This window comes from Canis lupus, chromosome 9, assembly GCF_003254725.2.
Source record: "Canis lupus dingo isolate Sandy chromosome 9, ASM325472v2, whole genome shotgun sequence".
Lineage (NCBI taxonomy): Eukaryota > Metazoa > Chordata > Mammalia > Carnivora > Canidae > Canis > Canis lupus.
Window position 1 is genome coordinate 37,593,157 of NC_064251.1, and position 18,944 is coordinate 37,612,100.

General features: G+C 44.1%; 2 protein-coding genes across 9 annotated transcripts in view; one reads left to right on the top strand and one right to left on the bottom strand.

Moving 5' to 3' along the window:
• PIGW (phosphatidylinositol glycan anchor biosynthesis class W) overlaps positions 1 to 18,944 on the top strand; it is a 43,973-nt gene that overhangs the window by 20,449 nt on the left and 4,580 nt on the right. Inside the window, exon 1 of one of the 2 annotated variants that reach the window (XM_025439872.3) lies at positions 18,617 to 18,752. The exons of the other annotated variant lie outside the window; for it this stretch is intronic. The gene's annotated coding sequence lies outside the window, so the exon portion shown is untranslated. Of the gene's footprint in view, positions 1 to 18,616; positions 18,753 to 18,944 lie in introns of those variants that run through there. 2 annotated transcript variants of the gene reach the window in all.
• MYO19 (myosin XIX) overlaps positions 1 to 18,944 on the bottom strand; it is a 45,469-nt gene that overhangs the window by 17,597 nt on the left and 8,928 nt on the right. For 5 of the 7 annotated variants that reach the window (XR_007413018.1, XM_035720948.2, XM_035720954.2 and 2 more), the window contains exons 2-10: positions 18,323 to 18,478; positions 16,956 to 17,075; positions 13,404 to 13,542; positions 12,771 to 12,919; positions 12,611 to 12,682; positions 11,149 to 11,262; positions 1,532 to 1,664; positions 778 to 847; positions 145 to 247 (exon numbers count right to left, since the gene is read on the bottom strand). Coding sequence is in view for 6 of the 7 variants with exons in the window: in XM_035720948.2 (XP_035576841.1) it covers positions 145 to 247; positions 778 to 847; positions 1,532 to 1,664; positions 11,149 to 11,262; positions 12,611 to 12,682; positions 12,771 to 12,919; positions 13,404 to 13,542; positions 16,956 to 16,967 (792 nt within the window). In the remaining variant the exon portion in view is untranslated. The remainder of the gene's footprint in view (positions 1 to 144; positions 248 to 777; positions 848 to 1,531; positions 1,665 to 11,148; positions 11,263 to 12,610; positions 12,683 to 12,770; positions 12,920 to 13,403; positions 13,543 to 16,955; positions 17,076 to 18,322; positions 18,479 to 18,944) is intronic. The other 2 variants (XM_035720952.2, XM_049114176.1) reach the window with 1 other exon arrangement.

Sequence of the window (18,944 nt, forward strand, 5' to 3'; positions counted from 1 at the left end):
GTCTGTAGGAGTATGTGGCGGCATCACCAAAAGCCAAGTGACAAGGCAGGCCTGGAACATGGTGGAGCTGGAGAGGAGGGTTTGGAGGCTCAGACCCATCTCCACCCTAAATCTGGGCAGCTGGGGGCCCAGCTTGACACAAACCTGGTAGAAGATGTGGAAGTTCCTCTCACTGGAGGCCTGGCAGGCCACTCGAGTTTTCTCTAGGAGGTACGTCTGGACTGCAGCTCCAGTCATCTGCTGGGCCCTGAGCACAAGCAGATAGCCATTTAGTAAGTACTTACTATCTGCCAGAATGCAACCGTGCCACTCCCCCCAAAGCTCTTCCACTTAGCCAAAGTGGGTCTTGAGGACTAGGGACCACTCAGCAGGTCCTTGGGTGGTCTGGAACATTCCCCTGTGACCAGCTCCAGTGGACAGGGCCAAACCCTCTATTTATCATTTTGTCCCATCTCAAGGCAGAACAGAAGCCCCAGGTTCAAGCTCAGGGGTATAGCCCAGAGAGGTGGTAGTTTAACTAAAAGTCCCTGAGCAAGGGTAGAAGCCAGGAGGAACTCACAGGCCATGACAAGCACACTGCCTCAGTGTCCCTAAGGCTGGGAGTTGCTAGAATTCTCCAGGTTCAAAAATCACCCTCGGGTTCATTTATCCCACAAACATCACATGCCAAGAGGAGAAGGGTTCTGCCACAGGTGTAGCCCAGGCTAGAAACTGCCCTGGCCACTTTCAGACTCCCCATCCCGTCCTCCCATCAGCCAGAGGGGCAGTAGTCATTACCTGTTCAGCTGGAGCTGGATGAACTTCCCAAAGCGACTGCTGTTGTTATTCCTCAGTGTGCACGCGTTCCCTACAGATCACATACCTATGTTTATAGCGCTCCCCCATGTTGACAGGGTCCTCATGGACCAATGTGGGGGGGGGCATGTCTCTATCAAGTCACTGAATGGCCCCTCTGTGAGTTTCCATGTCACAGAGGGCAGGACTAGGGAATGGGCACCTGGGCTTCAGCAAACGTGTTTCAGGAGAGTTAGAACTTTTTCGCGATGAATGGAATAAGCAAGTCTAGGTTGTCAGGGAATGTCTTCTTTGAAGAGAAAGGACCAAAACCAACCAGCTGTCACTGAGTGAGACAACATCTAGGTACAACAGACCTATCTCCAGGAAGCATCTGGGCAGCTGTGGGCCCTGCCTGACACATCTAAGCTGGAGTCCCACATAGACGCTAGCTTATGAGTATTCTTAGTCAAGTCCCCTTCTCTGAACCATTAGAAAGCCATATATAAGAACAGGATTTGAACTAGGTGAGCCACGAGGTCCTCTCCAGCACACCATTACATCTGCCTAGGCTAGAGAAGTGGATGACTCTAATAGAAGGAGGCCAAGGGGACCTGGGAGGAGGTTGAGGGTCCAAGGTAGTGACTGAGAAGGTCTCATCCTTCAGCTCCCAGAGATGGACTCAAAGGACTACCCCTTTCCCTGAAAGGTCTGAGGAAATAGAATTGAGGTACTGTGCAGAGGACACTGAGCTCACCAAAAGCTTCCATGACAGGGTTGGAGTTTAAGATTCGCTGCTCGATCCTCTCTGCGATCTTGTGGCTCTCCCAGGATGTGGGTGAGGCAGCCACCACAGCGTAGAACTTCATCAGGCAGCGGGACGTCCATGTCTGCAGCAGAAACAGCCATGTGAAGAAAAAAAAAAAAAAAAAAGGGATCCCTGGGTGGTGCAGTGGTTTAGTGCCTGCCCTTTGGCCCAGGGTGCGATCCTGGAGACCCGGGATCGAATCCCACGTCAGGCTCCTGGTGCATGGAGCCTGCTTCTCCCTCTGCCTGTGTCTCTGCCTCTCTCTCTCTCTGTGTGTGACTATCATAAATAAGTAAAAATTAAAAGAAAAAAAAAAAAAAAGAAACAGCCGTGTAGGAGCAGTGTCCCCATTCTCTCCCACCACACCTCAGGATATGGTACCCACTAGACCCCTCTTCTTCACCAGGCACGCTGCTGCCCACATGGGGGGATGTTTTCAACTGTGTCCTTGGACAAGGCACTTCCCCCATCTGTGAAATGGAGTGTGGGGGGTTTGCTCACTTTTGCTGCTCCTAGTTCCAGAGGACACCTTTAAAAAACGAAGGAAGCTGGGATAGAAAAGAGACAACCCATCTTGACCTGGGCAGGCTACTCAGTGTCTCTGAGGGCTCACAGGAAATAATGACTACTCTGTGGCAGACACTGAGCTAATAAGGATGCTTTCTGTGCATTTTCTTACTACACCTATTGATGCAGGTGCCAGGACATACCTGTCTTCAAAATGAAACTGAGGCAAAGAAAAAATTTGAACTTATTGAAGACCATACATCTAGTAAATGACACAAGTTCTGATTTATAACCAGGCAATCTAATTAGAAAATTCTCATTTTTTTTTGTTTTTAATCAGTTGAAATGAGGCACATTTTCATTTCCAATTGTTTGTTGCCAGAACACAGAAATAAAATAGATTTTTACATACTGACTTTGTAACCTATTACTTTGCTTAACCCTGTGTGCTTTTAAGTTGTAGTAACTTTTGTAAACTTTCAGGTCTTTTTATGAGGTAGATGTTCCCTTCTATTTTCTGAAAGACTGTGTAGAACTGGTGACATTACCTCCTTAAATACTTGGTAGAATTCACAAGTAAGCCACCTGGGCCTGGGGCTGTCTTTCTGACCAGGTTTATTATTATGACTTCAGCACCTTTCATAGATAAAGGCCTATATATTTCTTCTTGTGTGAGCTCTGGAAGTTTGTGTCTTCCAAAAGATTTCTCATTTCAACTAAATAGTAGCATTTATTGGAATAAATAATCTCTCATCAATCTATAGGATCTATAGTGATATCTATTCTTTGTCCTTTTTTTAAAAAAGATTTTATTTATTTATTCATGAGAGGGAGAGAGAGAGAGAGAGGGAGAGGGAGAGAGAGAGAGAGAGAGGCAGAGACACAGGCAGAGGGAGAAGCAGGCTCCATGCATGGAGCCTGATGCAGGACCTGATCCCGGGACTCCAGGATCACACCCTGGGCCGAAGGCAGGCGTTAAACCGCTGAGCCACCCAGGGATCCCCTAATACCTAATTCTTTGATTCCTAATAATTGGTAACTCGTGAATTTTTCACTTTTTAAAGTTCGACTAGGATGTTATCAATTTTATTAATCTTTTTAAAGAAATGGCCTTTGAGGGCAGCCCTGGTGTCGCAGCGGTTTAGCGCCACCTGCAGCCCAGGGTGTAATCCTGGAGACCCAGGATCGAGTCCCACGTCAGGCTCCTGCATGGAGCCTGTTTTTCCCTCTGCCTGTCTCTCTCTCTCTCTGTCTCTCATGAATAAATAAATAAAAATCTTAAAAAAAAAAAAAAAGAAATGGACTTTGACTTCATTTATTATGTTATTTTTGTTTCCTATTTTATTGATTTTTCACTTTATTTCCTTCTTTTTTTATTTTTATTTTAATTTAAATACTTATCAGGTGACAGTTCAATGTTGGTTTCAGGGGTAGAATTCTACTGGTTTCAGTAGAATTCATTTACTTACAATACCCAGTGCTCATCATAACAAGTGTCCCCCCACCTCCCTCCATCAACCCTGTTTTTTCTCTACCTTCAAGAGTCTCTTATAGTTTGTTTCCCTCTCTTCCCACACCTCTCCCATATGTTCTGTTTTGTTCCTTAAATTCCACATGGATGAAATGACATGGTGTTTGTCTTTCTCTGATTGACTTATTTTGCTTAGCACAATATACTCCAGCTCCATCCATGTCATTGCAAATGGCTAAGATTTCATTCTTCTTGATGGCTGAGTAATATTCCATTGCATATATACACATCACATCTATTTTCTTTTAATTTAAATTTTAGGTAGTTAACATACAGTGCAATATTGGTTTCTTTTATCTCCTTATTTTGGGTTTATTCTTTTTTCTCCTACTTGTTTAAAGTGGAAGTTCAGATCATTAGAGTTCTTTATTCTTCCCTAATTAAGCATTTAATGCTACAAATTTCCCTCTAAGCACTGCTATTGTTTCTAAAGATTTTGATATGTCCTATTTTCCTTTTCATTCAGTTCACAGTATTTTCTAACATTCTTTGTTTATCTTTGCCCATAAGCTATTTAGAAGAGTGTTAATTTCCAAATGCTTTGGATATTTTCCAGGTATCTTTATTACTTATTTTTAGCTCAGTTCTACTCAGGAGAACACAGTTTGCATGATTTTAATCTTTTCAAATTGAGATTTGTTTTAATGGCTCAGAATGTGGTCTGTTGGTGAGTGGATCACTTGTACTTGAAAAAAAATGCTGAAATCTCAAACTATAATTTTGATTTTATCAAATTTTCAGTCCCAATTTTTGCTTCATGTTATTTTGAAATCGTACACATTTAGTATTATCTTCTTTTTTTAAAGTGTTATTTTTTTTTCAGTAATTTCTACAGCTAACATGGGGCTTGAACTCATAACCCCAAGATTAAGAGTCACATGTTCTTTCCGACTAAGCCAGGCACCTACCCCTAAAATGTTCTTTGTTCCATACCAATATAACTGCTTCAGCTTTCCTTTGATTAGTGTTGGAATGTATCTCTTCCCATTCTTTTACTATGAACCTACCATATAATTATAGTGGGTTTCTTGAAGACTTACAACTTGAGTCTTGCCTTTAAAAAAAAGTTAAAAAAAAAAAGTAATCCAAAGGACGCCTAGGTGGCTCAGTGGTTGAGTGTCTGCCTTTGGCTGTGGTCATGATCCTGGGGTCATGGGACAGAGTCCTGCATTGGCTCCCCACAGGAAGCCTGCTGCTTCTCCCTCTGCCTAGGTCTCTGCCTCTCTCTCTCTCATGAATAAATAAATAAAATCTTAAAAAAAAAAGAAAAAAAGAAATCCAATCTGACATTCTTTGTCTTTTAATTGGAGTGTTTAGTCTATTGTCATTTAATGTAATAATCACTATGGCTAGGTTTAAGTCTACTATCTTATTTCTTTTTAAAGATTTTATTTATTTATTCATGAGAGACACAGCAACCATGCCCTGAGCCAAAGGCAGGTGCTCAACTCCTGAGCCACCCAGGCATCCTAACTATCTTATTTCTTTGTGATTTGTTTCACGTGATCTTTGCTACTTTTTTCTTCTTTTACGGCTGAGTTTAGTACTTTTATGATTGTATCTCCACAGTAAATTGTTACTATATTTTGCTTTAGAGTGAATTATCTAAAGATTTTTTTTTTAAAGATAGTGAGAGAAAGTTGGGGGTGGGGCAGAGAGAGACTCTTAAGAAGGCTCTATTCCCAGTGTGGAGCCAGACATGGGGCTCAATCTCACAACCATGAGATTATGACCTGAGTTGAAATCAAAAGTCAGATTCCCAACCAACTGAGCCACCCAGGCGCCAAACCGCTGCGCCACCCAGGGATCCCGAGTCTTTACTTTAAAGTGAAATAATCTCCATGTCCAATGTGGGGCTTGAACTAACAACCCTGAGATCAAGAGCTGTATGCTCTACTGACTAAGCCAACCAGGCATCCCTTGTTTTCATTTTTATAAAGATATTTGACATTTTTGCTGGTAATAGAATTCTAGATTGATAGAAACTTTCTTTAAAAAAACAAACAAGGATGCCTGGGTAGCTCAGTGGTTGAGCGTCTGTCTTCAGCGCAGGGTGTGATCCCGGGATCGAGTCCCGCATCGGGCTCCCTATATGGAGCTTGCTTCTCCCTCTGCCTATATCTCTGCCTCTCTCTCTTTCATGAATAAATAAAATCTTAAGAAAAAAAACTTTTTTTTTTTAAATTTTTATTTATTATAGTCACAGAGAGAGAGAGAGAGAGAGAGAGGCAAAGACATAGGCAGAGGGAGAAGCAGGCTCCATGCACCGGAAGCCCGATGTGGGATTCGATCCCGGGTCTCCAGGATCGCGCCCTGGGCCAAAGGCAGGTGCCAAACCAGCTGTGCCACCCAGGGATCCCGAAAAAAAACTTTTTAAATTAAGTAATCTTTATGACCAAAGTGGAGCTCAAAGTCACAACCCTTGAGATCGAGTTACATGCTCTACCGATTGAACCAGCCAGGTGTCCCAACAGATATTTTCTTTTATCACTTTAAAGATGTTGCTATTACTTTGGGCTTGCAGTTTTTGTTTTGTTTTTGTTTTAAAGATTTATTTAGGGATCCCTGGGTGGCTCAGCAGTTTGGCGCCTGCCTTTGGCCCAGGGCGCGATCCTGGAGACCCGGGATCAAGTCCCATGTTGGGCTCCCGGTGCATGGGGCCTGCTTCTCCCTTTGCCCGTGTCTCTGCCTCTCTCTCTCTCTCTGTGTGACTATCATAAATAAATTAAAAAAAAAAAAAAAAAAAAAAAGAGTGGCAACAGGCATCTGTCAAAAAATGCAAGCCCAGGGTTATGCAGTCAATTGATCAACCAACTTTTGGTTTCAGCTCAGGTCATGATCTCGGGGTCATGGGATCAGGCCCTGCATCGGGCTCCATGCTCAGCACAGAATCTGCTTCAGATTCTCTCTTTCCCATGCCCCTCCTGCTCATTCTCTCTCTCTCTCAAAAAATAAATAAATCTTTATTTTTTAAATTTATTTTAAGATTTATTTATTTATTTATGATAGAGAGAGAGAGAGAGAGAGAGAGAGAGACACACACACACACAGGAGGAGGGAGAAGCAGGCTCCATGCCGGGAGCCTGACATGGGACTAAACCGCTGCGCCACCCAGGGTTCCTGCCTGTTGCCACTGTTATCTTTCTTTCTTTTTTTTTTTTTTTAAGATTTTATTTTTTTAATTTTTATTTATTTATGATAGAGAGAGAGAGAGAGAGAGAGAGAGAGAAAGGGGGGGGGGGCAGAGACACAGGCAGAGGGAGAAGCAGGCTCCATGCACCGGGAGCCCGACATGGGATTCGATCCTGGGTCTCCAGGATCGCGCCCTGGGCCAAAGGCAGGCGCCAAACCGCTGCGCCACCCAGGGATCCCTATCTTTCTCTTTTTGTAATATTTCTTCGTTTTTCTGGTTCCCACAAAAGTTTTCTCTTTGTTCGGTTTTCAGCAATTTGACTATAATGTGCCTAGGTATGTTTCTTTGTATTTATTTGCTTATTATTTCCTGAACTTCTTGGATCTGTGCTTGCCATCTTTTGTTCATTGTGTAAGATAACACCTCTGATCCACGTGTTCTCTTTCTCCTAGTATAGCAATAACAAATATGGTAGACCATGTGATATTGTACCATAGCTCTCAGATGTGCTTTTCTCTTTCTCTTTTTTTTCTTAAAGATTTTGTTTATTTATTCATGACAGACACAGAGAGAGAGAGAGAGAAAGAGAGAGAGAGGCAGAGATACAGGCAGAGGGAGAAGCAGGCTTCGTGCAGGGAGCCTGACATGGGACTCGATCCCGGGTCTCTAGGATCAGGCCCTGGGCTGAAGGCCGTGCTAAACCGCTGGGCCATCAGGGCTGCCCTTTGTTTCTCGATTTGAATTATTTCTATTGATTTACTGTCAAAATTCACTGATGTATTTATCTGCATGTCTGGTCTGTTGATAAGGATGAGGAATTATTTGTTATATTTTTAATTTTTATCATTTTCATTTAATTCTTTATAGTTTCCATATCTCTGCTAAAGAATCTTCTCTGGAGGGATCCCTGGGTGGCGCAGCGGTTTGGCGCCTGCCTTTGGCCCAGGGCGCGATCCTGGAGACCCGGGATCGAATCCCACATCGGGCTCCCGGTGCATGGAGCCTGCTTCTCCCTCTGCCTGTGTCTCTGCGCCTCTCTCTCTCTCTGTGACTATCATAAATAAATAAAAATTAAAAAAAAAAAAAAAAAAAGAATCTTCTCTGGAGATACTGATAAGCTCGTGAGAAAAGATATGAGCATTCAGGGTCCCACAAGTTTAAAAACCTACCTCTAGTAAGGATCCTTGGTTGACAATCCTATCCATAAACAAAGATTCTAATCAGTTGCTTAATGAGGCATTAAATATGAATAGAAACTTAGTGATCATCAACTATAATAAACCTCTTTTACAAGATTGACAAATATCACAATAAATGGAGGAAAAGGAATTAGAAGAAAACACAGTCAATGCAAGGAGAAGAAGATAAATAAAAATTATGAAGTATTCTTAAAAATAAGATACTGACTATGAAATCAGACCAGGATGGTGGGAGGTGGTGGGGAATAATATTCAAAGAACAAGAGAGAACTCTTAGAATTAATCTAACAAAAGTTCAAAATTCAAAAAAATTGGAAGGTAGAGAATATCTGCCAGAAGGTCAAACAAAATGTTAAGAGATGGAAGAATAAGTGACAAAAATAAGAATATAGACAATTAAACAAACTTCCTATTAATAACACTAACTTCTAGAAAGATAAAAGAGAGGGGAGGAGATTATTAAATTAGCTATAATACAAATTTACCCCAAACAAAAGAACATGAGTTTCAGGTTAAAAAGAACCCCACAAAATATCCAGCACAGCAAGTGAAAAAAACCCAAAACAACCATGCCAAGACACAGCATTGTGAGTTTTAATACCCATGGATAAAAACGAAGACTGTAAAAGATTTTGGAAAGAAAAACAAATCACCATTATGGACTGGGACTATCATAACGTTAATTCAAAAAATATAGAAGAAAAAAAAATCTTATAAATTTGAAAGAAAATGATTTCCAACCTGGAATTATAAAATCCAGCCAACATATAAAATTTGAGGCAAAATAAATATTTTCAGGTGCACAACAACTAAAAAATCTGCCCTCTATGTACCTTTTTCAGAAAGTTACTAAAGAATGTGCACCATAAAAACAAGGCAGTTAAGAAGTTGAAACCATGGGGACCAACACCAGGAGATGAGGGAGTGGGGGAGAGAGAGTTTGTCTTAGGACAGAGGGCAACGAGGGGATCCCCAGAGTGAGGCAGAGAAGCTCTCAGGTAATAACTGTGTGGCAACAGCCCTTGGCAGCCACCAGTTTAGGTGGGAGACAGAGATGTGGGAGCTCTGGGAAGAACATCACAAAAGGGGATCCCTGGGTGGCGCAGCGGTTTGGCGCCTGCCTTTGGCCCAGGGCGCGATCCTGGAGACCCGGGATCGAATCCCACGTCAGGCTCCCGGTGCATGGAGCCTGCTTCTCCCTCTGCCTGTGTCTCTGCCTCTCTCTCTCTCTGTATGACTATCATAAATAAATAAATTAAAAAAAAAAAAAAAAAAAAGAACATCACAAAAGAAAAAAAAGGACCTGAGATACTTGCCAGTGGATAGGTGTTATCCAGCTTTGGCGACAAGTTTATAATAAATAATAGGTATACAGAAACTAAAACAAGTGAAAAAACAGGGTAATTATTAAGTAGAGGGAAAGTAAAAATTATATAAGAAAGGACAGTATATTGCTCTGTATACAGTATACTGCTCTGAACAATATATACATGGTTGTAATACTGCATATTAATTAGAAATCGTGGGGATTCCTGGATGGCTCAGAGGTTTAGTGTCTGCCTTCGGCCCAGGGCGTGATCCTGGAGTCCCAGGACCGAGTCCTGCATTGGGCTCCCTGTGTGGAGCCTGCTTCTCCCTCTGCCTGTGTCTCTGCCTCTCTCTCTCTGTGTCTCTCATGAATACAAATAAAATCTTAAAAAAAAAAAAAAAAAAAAAAAAGAAAGCGTGATACAATTATATATGTATTTGGGGGTAGAGAAAGAGGGCTAAATCCTTAACATAGTAGGAAATGAACGAATAAGGTCAAAAACTGAAAAATTAATAACAATATAAGGATGTTGTTTAGAAATATGGATACAAATACCCAAATAAACTGCTAGAAGATATGTAAGTAGTTGCCTCTGGAGAGAAGGAATAGTCTTGATAGATAGGGGTCGGGCTGTCATTGTTTTTCTTTGTAAGCCATTCAGTATTGTTTTTGAACTATGTTAATTATGCTACCACTTATTAAAAATAAATTTAAAAAAATACAGACCCAGCAAAAGAACACAGTAGCTGCTCAAAAAGGGTTATTGAGCTCCAGATGCATAGACTTCAAGCCAGGTCTAGTTTCAGCTCCCCAGAGCAATTCTGGAGGACAATGGGCTTCCTCTAGGGAGCTGGGTGTTAGCTATTGCACTGGTCACTTTGAAAGAGTTCTTGAAGATCCTCTCTACACCCAAGTCCAAGGTGTCATCCCTACAGCCTTACACTCTTCACCTGTGTCCTTGTCTGTCTTTCCCAGTGGACTAAGAGCCCCCTGCAAGCCTTATGCTGCATTTTTCATCTCTGTTCCTCTCCCTGCCACTCTTCAGTAGCTAGCCCATAGCCTAGAAGCTGGCAGGTACTCAGTGCTCAGCAATTCTCTCATATGTAAGTATAGGCAAAGGCAGTTCATGGTCTGAAGAATCCCTTGTGAAAGTAAAAGCATTGTGGAAAGGGTGGGGTGACTCAGTGAGCCTTGGCAGGAAGATGGTGAGGACTGGCCTGGTAGCCTCCTTTGACCATCCTTGTGCAACATTCTGTCTCATCTGTTGTGGTTCTGGCACCTAGGGGGCCACATGACCGCATCAAATGCTTCTGGCCCAATGCCCTGTCCTTGCCATCAAGGGCAACCCAGAGAATACAGGTAGGCTACTCCAATAAATCCTTTCCCACAAGTAATCCCAGCTACTTCTAGAGTAGTGCTGCCATGTGCCAAGCATGCCAACAAGCGCCTATGTGCACTGGTTTATTTAACTCTTATAGGTGTCCCATGACTTACATGTTGGGCCTCCTGTCCTTGTCATCTTACAAATGAAAGAACTCATGTTTGCAGAGCCTAAATACCTTTATGATGTGCTCTTAACCATATTTTGGAATCCCAATAGCTGACTTTTGTTTCCAATGGCATCAGAGCTGAGACCTTTGAGGAGAAAATGAAGGCTGAGAGAAAAATTACTTAACCCAGGTTTACTTGGAAGAGCCTGGACTAGAACCCTGTCTATCTCTTGATTTCCTGACTAGTGCTTGCTCACCACCACACATTGACTTCCTGTTTGAGCCAGACTATCTGGAAAATGACTAGGCAGCAAACAAGTCCACAAGAATGACCTCCTTCTTCTCTGCCCATCCCACCAGTCACGAAGTTGACATGGTGGGAAAGAGGCCCTCCTACCTTTCCAGCACCACTCTCTCCGCTGACGATGATAGACTGGTTGACTGGCTCAATCAGGCTCTTGACATTCCTGTACGTCTGTTCACCCACCGTGAAGATGTGGGGCTTCAATTTCTAAAATATCAAGGGGTGAAAGGTCACGTGAGGGAATGCTTGTCTCCAAGGAGTAGTTAATCCAATGATGGCTGAGATGGGGAGGCTGCCAACAGCAGTGCCAGGAAACTTCCTCTAGCAAAACCTCCTGGATATAACAGTGTTAGACCCAACTGTGGGACCCCTATGGTGGCTATATCCATTCATCTTCTCTCAGGATAGAAGCAGCGCTGGCCTTGACCAGTCTATGACCTTAACACTTTGTCCTCCCATTTTATCTTACTTTAATAGTCTTATTCTACTTATTATTTTACATTACTGTATTTTGCAGCATACAAAGAACATTCCTACAAGCTACTGGCTAAAAAAAATCTGTGCATTACTTAGATAGCTAATCCTATTTTATACATGAGGTATTTGAGGTTTGGAGGGGTTAAATTACCTTCCCCAGTCTACTCAGCAGGTAAATGTGACCACATGATTTGAATTCTAAGGCCACTGTTCTCCTTTCCATCAACAAATATTAATTATCCTCAATGTGCTGGGCATTAAACTGGGCACTGGGGAAACAGGGAATCATGACATGGTTTTTGCCTTTGAAGAGGCTGTCAGTCAGTGAGATATGGGCTCTCAGGGAAGACTTGGACACTTAACCATGCATGAGCTTCTAAAGGGTCAGCCCAGCACTGCCTACCTAGCAATGATCACCTACCCACCGCTTCCTGAAGAGAGAACATACTGTTGTGGATAGTATCAGAGCCATCCCTCCCTGCACCTGTTTATGCCCCAGCTGCCTCTTGCCTGAACTGTTAAGAGCCTCCGACTGTTTTCCCTACATCCTGTTTTACCTTCCTGAACCTGACTCCCCCAACTTGCAGAGTAATGATCCCCATGGTGGGCTCCAGTCAGTCCCTCTATCCCCAGGGAAGCAGCACTATGGATTCATTCTGCCTGCTGTGGGGCTTCAGACCCTTTGCCAGCAGCCCTGGCTTATGTCATCCTCCCATCTCATCTACTTCCTCTCTCCTTGACAGCACCTCTCCTGCCGGCAAGTTTGCTCTTGCCTCTCCCTGAAGACATCACGCACTTAAACACCAACTAGCCGACTCCCTGCCTGTACCACCTCCAACCCCATAAGAATTTGTCTCATTCCTCTCAGTGGAAAGGAACACATGCTGAATTTTCTAGAGCACTCCTTATCATATGTTATTTTATTCTTTCCCCAAAAAAGTGGTTTATTAAATATACAAATATACCTTTGTAAATCCTTCCCTTTACTAAAGTCACAAACAAGAAAAAAAAATCCATTGTCCTATGTCCTTATTTTAGGTTCCAAACTCAGTTAAACAAATATTTATTTGACTCTTACTTTGTACCTGCTGTCACGTGTCCAAAATATTTCGGTCGCCCTGGCACCGGCAGACTCTGAATGACTACATGGCTGGTGAATAGACAATGATAGGGAAGCTGCAAGAAGGCCCAGATGAATATGGCAGAACCCTGAGGCCCAGGAAGTGGCGGAGCCTTACCTGGGGCTGAGGAGCAGCATGGTACTCTCTCATCAGTGCTGTTGAGTAGAGCTGAGGGATGGGCTTGAAGGGGTTCAGAGCCACCAAGGTGCAGCCAGCATTGGTGTAGAACGTGTCTGCTGCGTACCGAGCCTGCAAACACCTCAGGACTGAGGCAGAGGCACCTTTAGCAAACTCTGGCTCACATGTAGACACAACTGCCCACACAAACACTGGCCTAACTGTGCTACCTTTGCAATTAGCCAAGTGCCTTTAGATCCCAGCAACTCCCTGGTGAATAGGTACAAGATCTAATTAAGATGAGCCCCAAATCTGGAGCAAAGTCTGCCCTGGAGCCTGGGTGCAGCTGCCAGGCAGAGGTCTGGAGCAGCCCATTTGGCGATCAGGAGTCCTGCCTGCCTTGGTCTGGCCAGGGGAAGCTGTGTGAACTACCCACATCACACCTCCTCCCTTCTGAAGATGGCCCCCCCCTCCTTTTTTTTTTAAGATTTTATTTTTAAGTAATCTCTACACCCAATGTGAGGTTGGACCCCACAGCCCCGAGATCAAGAATTGCATGTTCCACTAACTGAGCCAGCCAGGCACCAACGGGTGCTTTGGAGACAGCATTCTTGAGGAAAGGGAGGCCCATACCTGTCTCCAGTGTCACAGGATTCACCTTGGTGAGGTCATCCAGCTGGTGCAGTGGGGCTTCCCCACTCAGGAACTTCTGCAGGTCTTTTCTGAGGGATCCCCCGCCTTGGGCATCAGAGCCTGAACTGTGGCCATTAACCTAAGAGGCCATGAGGAAAGGGCCATGAAAGCTGGGACTGAGACCAGGTGGCAGCAATGTAGGGGTGGGGGCCTGAATAGCAAAAAGAACAGGGCTCTAGTATCATAGTCTGGGTGGGTTCGAATTTCAGTTCTGCCACTTACTAAGCCTGTGAGCCTGGATAAGTTACTTAACTTCTCTGAGCCACAGCTTCTTTATTTGTAAGTAAAGGAAAATAAAACCAGTTCGCAGGACTATTGGACAGAAAATAAGAGATATACAAAGCACTTAGTGCCTGGCACACAGTGTGTACTCAATAAATGAATAAATGCTATTCCCTCTCCTCTTAATAAGCTCCAGCCTACTGGGACTGGGAGGGGTGGGGCCTAACATGGAGGTCTGCTACAGGGGATCGATCACTCACACACTCTCTCTCACATACACACACACAGATGAACCATGGTTTGGGCCTTTTTTGAAAGAAACCATTTAGTTTGTGATGAAAAACCAGCTGTGAGGTAGCTCCACACCTTCATCACCTGGTTCTTGGGGCTTAGATTTAGTCTATTTAGTTATTTTCCTCTGCCCTGGGTCTACTTGAGAGGGAGCCTGGTTTGGAAGTTGGATGAGGTTAAGAATAGGCACCAAAGGGGAAAAAAGCGGTTTCTCCTTGACCCTGGCCCATCCCTGATGCTGAGGTCAGAGCACGGTTAGATTCATGCAAATCCTTCTTCTCTTGGGGGACTGGGGGGAAGGACAATCACAATCTGAGCCATATTTTATGATCAGCTCTAATACAACCAGGGAAGTAGATGAGTATAATGTTCAAGAGCCTAGATCTGAATGCAGATTGTCTGGATTTGAATCCTGATTCTACCACTTACTAGTTGTACAATGTTTTATAAATTACTTAATCTCTCTATGCCTCAATTTTCCTCACTTATAAAATGGGAATGCTGGTAGCAGCAACTTCAGACACTAATAAGCACATCAAGTATTTAGAGAAGGCACCTGGTATATGCACCCTAAGTTAGGTATCATTATTCTTTTAAAAGTTTCTTTTTTTTTTTTTTTTTTAAAGATTTTATTTATTTATTCATGATAGTCACAGAGAGAGAGAGAGAGAGGCTCAGAGACACAGGCAGAGGGAGAAGCAGGCTCCGTGCACCGGGAGCCCGACGTGGGATTCGATCCCGGGTCTCCAGGATCGCGCCCTGGGCCAAAGGCAGGCGCCAAACCGCTGCGCCACCCAGGGATCCCTCATTATTCTTTTAAAAACAGCTCTTCTTTGAGACGCCTGGGTGGTTCAGTGGTTGAGCATCTGCCTTTGGCTCAGGGCATGATCCCAGAGTCCTAGGATCGAGTCCTGCATTGGGCTCCTTGCATGAAGGCTGCTTTTCCTCCCCCTCTCTGTCTCTCATGAATAAATAAATATAATCTTTAAAAACAAAACAAAACAAAACAAAAAACCAAAACAGCTCTTCTTTAATTAGGCAATGGTATATCAAAGCCTAAAAACCACACATGCCTCTTAAGCCTGCAATTCTTTTAGAAGGGCCATAAGAATATTACCTTCTTATTCACCATATATTAAGCTATTTGTAATTGCAAAAAACATTGAAAACAACTGATATGTCCAAATGGTGGACAATTTATAGTATATCCTCACAACAGAATAAAGCAGGATAAAAAAAAAAAGTATAACTTCAAATAGTTAAAAAAATATATCTTCAGGAGGGACACCTGGGTGATTCAGCCCTTGAGTGTCTGCCTTTAGCTCAGGGCGTGATCCTGGAGTCCAGGGATCGAGTTCTGCATTGGGCTCCCTATAGGGAGCCTCCTTCTCCCTTTGCCTATGTCTCTGCCTCTGTGTCTCTCATGAATAAATAAGTAAAATCTTTAAAAATATATATTTATATCTTTAGGAAAATATAGGATTTTTAAAAAATCTTAACTCTAGATAGTGTAATTATGGGTAACTTTAATTTTTTTTTTTTTGCTTATATTTTTTACATTGCTTACAGTGAATGTGACCTTGAATAAGTCACATAACCTCTCTGAGTTTTATCTCCAAAATGGGGATATAGTAGCACTGTACATGTAACACTATAACTTGCTCGAGGACTAAACAAAACTATACATGTAAAATGCTTAGAATACCTACTACTTACGTAGGGCTCAACACAGTGCAGCTGCTGGTATGGTTATGATGGATGTTACTGCTTTTTTAATAAGAAAAAAAAAAGCTGAAAACAAACCAAAAAAAGGCCCAGAGCAGACAATTGTCCTGCCTGCTTCTCTCTAGTCTTAAGCTCATCGCATAAGATAAAAGTCTGGAAAATGATCAAGCAGTTTTGTCCACCAGGGCTCCCTTGAGGCTGGCTGGCTTTCCACTTGGTGATCCTAATAAGTCTCAGGCACTTACCTGCCTAGAACTCCACTAGATTGTGAGCTCCTGAAGAGCAAGTATCATTTTTTTTAAAAGATTTTTATTTATTTATTTTGAGAGCAAGAGCGAGACAAAGACTGCATGAACGAGGTGGGGAGGGGAGGCAGAGGCAGAAGAAGAGGGAGAAGCAGGGAGCCCAATGTGGGGTTCGATTCCAGGCCCTTGGGATCATGACCTGAGCAGAAGGTAGATGCTTAAACAACTGAACCACCCAGGCACCCCATCTTGAACATCTGCCTCAGCCCAGTGCATGGCAACATTTTGTAAATAAAAATTCAGTAAATACCTATCTACTAGCATTCTCTTTGGATGGAGAGCTGCATGTAAAGGATGATACAAATAGGGGATGGGTGATTTGGAATCCCACAGGCCTGAGGCCACAGTAGCCTTTTTAGATAGACACCTGGAGTAAGGGTAGGTTTTATGTCTCAACCCTTCACTATGCGCTTCATGATCCATTCATCAGATTTCTATATTTCAACATAGGCATCTTCACCCATATTTTTTGCACAGGCTGACCTCTTTGCTTGGACTGCTTACTTCCCTTCTTCACCTGGCTAATTCCTACATATTCTTTAAGGTTCATCTTCAAAGAACACCTCCTCTTGGAAGCCCTAAGCTTCCACTGTACTTCAACAGTTCAGGCTGGGACATCTCTCTGGACTCACTCACTGGTTCAGGCTTGTGAAGTCATCAAAGAGCCCTAAGGATTCCCCTACCCATCCCATCTTATCAATCTCATCATACTCATCCCAGGAAAAAGAGCTAAAGACCACAATAGGAAAGATTCAAATTAGGGATCAGGAAAAGCTTCTCAATGACAGGTAAAAGGCACTGGAGTGACTACATGAAGAGAGAAAAGACCTTTAAGGGATCCTTCCCTTCCTTCCAGGTCAGGGTAAGTGGAATCTTCTTCAGCCAAGTGACAGATGGGAAAGTGCCTTAGATGCTTCAGGGCCTAGGTTACCTAAGGGTGACGTTTTACCTGCTGGAGCATCCTGCTTCAATGTGGTCAGCCAGGGTTCTGGGTCACAGGCACAAGCAGTGCTATCCACCCCGTCATGGGAGCACAGGCAGGAACATGGGTCCAGCAAAAGGCTCGGTTCTGGAGGAATGTGAATGAGTCACCTCAGAGCATATGACATGAGAGAGAAGGTAAGAGCCAAACAGGTGAGGGCTTCTTCAGGGTGACTCACTCCTGCTCCTCCCGCCAAGCAAGAGGAACCAAAATGAGAATCAGGGCGAGCCTGAGGAGAGAGGGAAAGTCGGTCCTACCTCCTGCATTAGGGAAGAGGGGAAAATTTTAGGAGGGCCTCCAGAGGCTCCCCAGGCTCTTCAGAGCCAGTTTTACTATAGGGGTTTGGGGTGGGGCTACATATGTTCTGAGTCAGTGTGCCATGGAGAATGGAAACACTGGGAGACAGAGAAGTCTCTTGCCCTATCCTCTCTACTGGACAGAAATATTCTATTTTTGTATAGCCAGTGATTGATGGAACAGGGAGTCTGGAGTCAATTCTTGACGCTCTCAGAAGGTTGCTGTGTGGGAGCAAAATCATAGCTTATTCACAGGAAAGCCACATCACCTTCCTGGCCCACCTTGATCCCTCATCTTGAAAATGGGTATAGTAAATCTACCTCATGAGGAGTGGTTGTGAAGGTCAATGATGTCAAGGAGTACAAATCTGAATATTCACTCAGAGGAGGAATATTGTTATTACTAATAAGGACTACTAAGGATGGATAATCCACTTGGGGACACTAATCAGAACAGTCCAGTGTCATCTTTAAGAAGGCAAAGATTTCAGAGGAGGAAAATCTGAGAGATGGAGTGTTGTGAGGCTGTACCAGGGCCAATCTCTGAAAAACTGTAAGTGACCCTAAGACTCAGAATTTCCCAGGCCTCACACTTTCCTAGCAAGGAGGGATGAAGATGAAGAGTGTCTGTAATGGATTAACCCTGGTGGAGTCTTGTTTGGGGTTCCGAATATATCTAGCACGTGAAAGAATTCAGGGACAGGGAATTCATACAAACTGGAAAAAGGACAGAGAAGGGCATCAGGAATGTGTTGGCCACATTCACCACAGATACAGACCATATGCTGTCCAAGGGACAGCCATGGAGAGGACACCCGGAGAGTCAAGAAGAACAAAGCTCCCAAAACTGGAAGCTCATTTTAAGAGAGAGGATCAGAGGGGGAGCATAATAGGTTGTGGAGTTAGAAATCAAAGCTCCAACTCCTCCAAGGCAGGTCATAAGCGCTCTCTAAGCCTTATTCTGTTTACTCATTTGCAGAAAGTAATACTAATACCTACACCTCAAAATACTGAGTTAAGGATCAAATGGGCTAGTACCTCTAGAGAACGCTTTGCAAATCTTGGTTATTATGATGATGCGTCTGTTCCCAGCCAGTCAAGTCAGATTAGAGCAGTCTTCTCCAGTTCCCCCAGCTCTCGCTTTCCCCCAGCTTCGCGGTTACCAGCCAGGAATTTCTGGAAAGGGTGTGACCACTGTGGGCAGAAGGGAGACGGTAATGAACAGATGAAACACTAGATCAAGGCAAGAGGGAACCTGATCACTAGCTCCTCCTCCTACCCAGCCTCAGGTTTGTCCTCCGTTCGGAGGGCAGTGGGAGGGCAGAGGAGAACAGCTGGGTAAGGGTCCTGGGAACACAGCGGGGCCCGCCCCCAGGTTGCCGGCGGGAACCCGGACTCCCTCTCGGGACGAGGTGCCCGCTGGGACTGGGGCTTGGATGCCGCTCCGGAAGCACCTGGCACGGCGAGGGTATGCCCTTCCCAGGAAGGTGGATGTGACCCCAGCCAAGGGCGCGGCTGCCCTTGACGCCTCCCGGGGCCAGCCGCCCCTTCCCTGGTCCATAGCCGTGCGAGAGGAGGGGCAGGGGACGGGACTCGGCCTCCCAGCTGGGGCCTTTGCCCGACCCCGGGGCGCCTCCTGCAGCAAGGTGGAGAGTGGAGG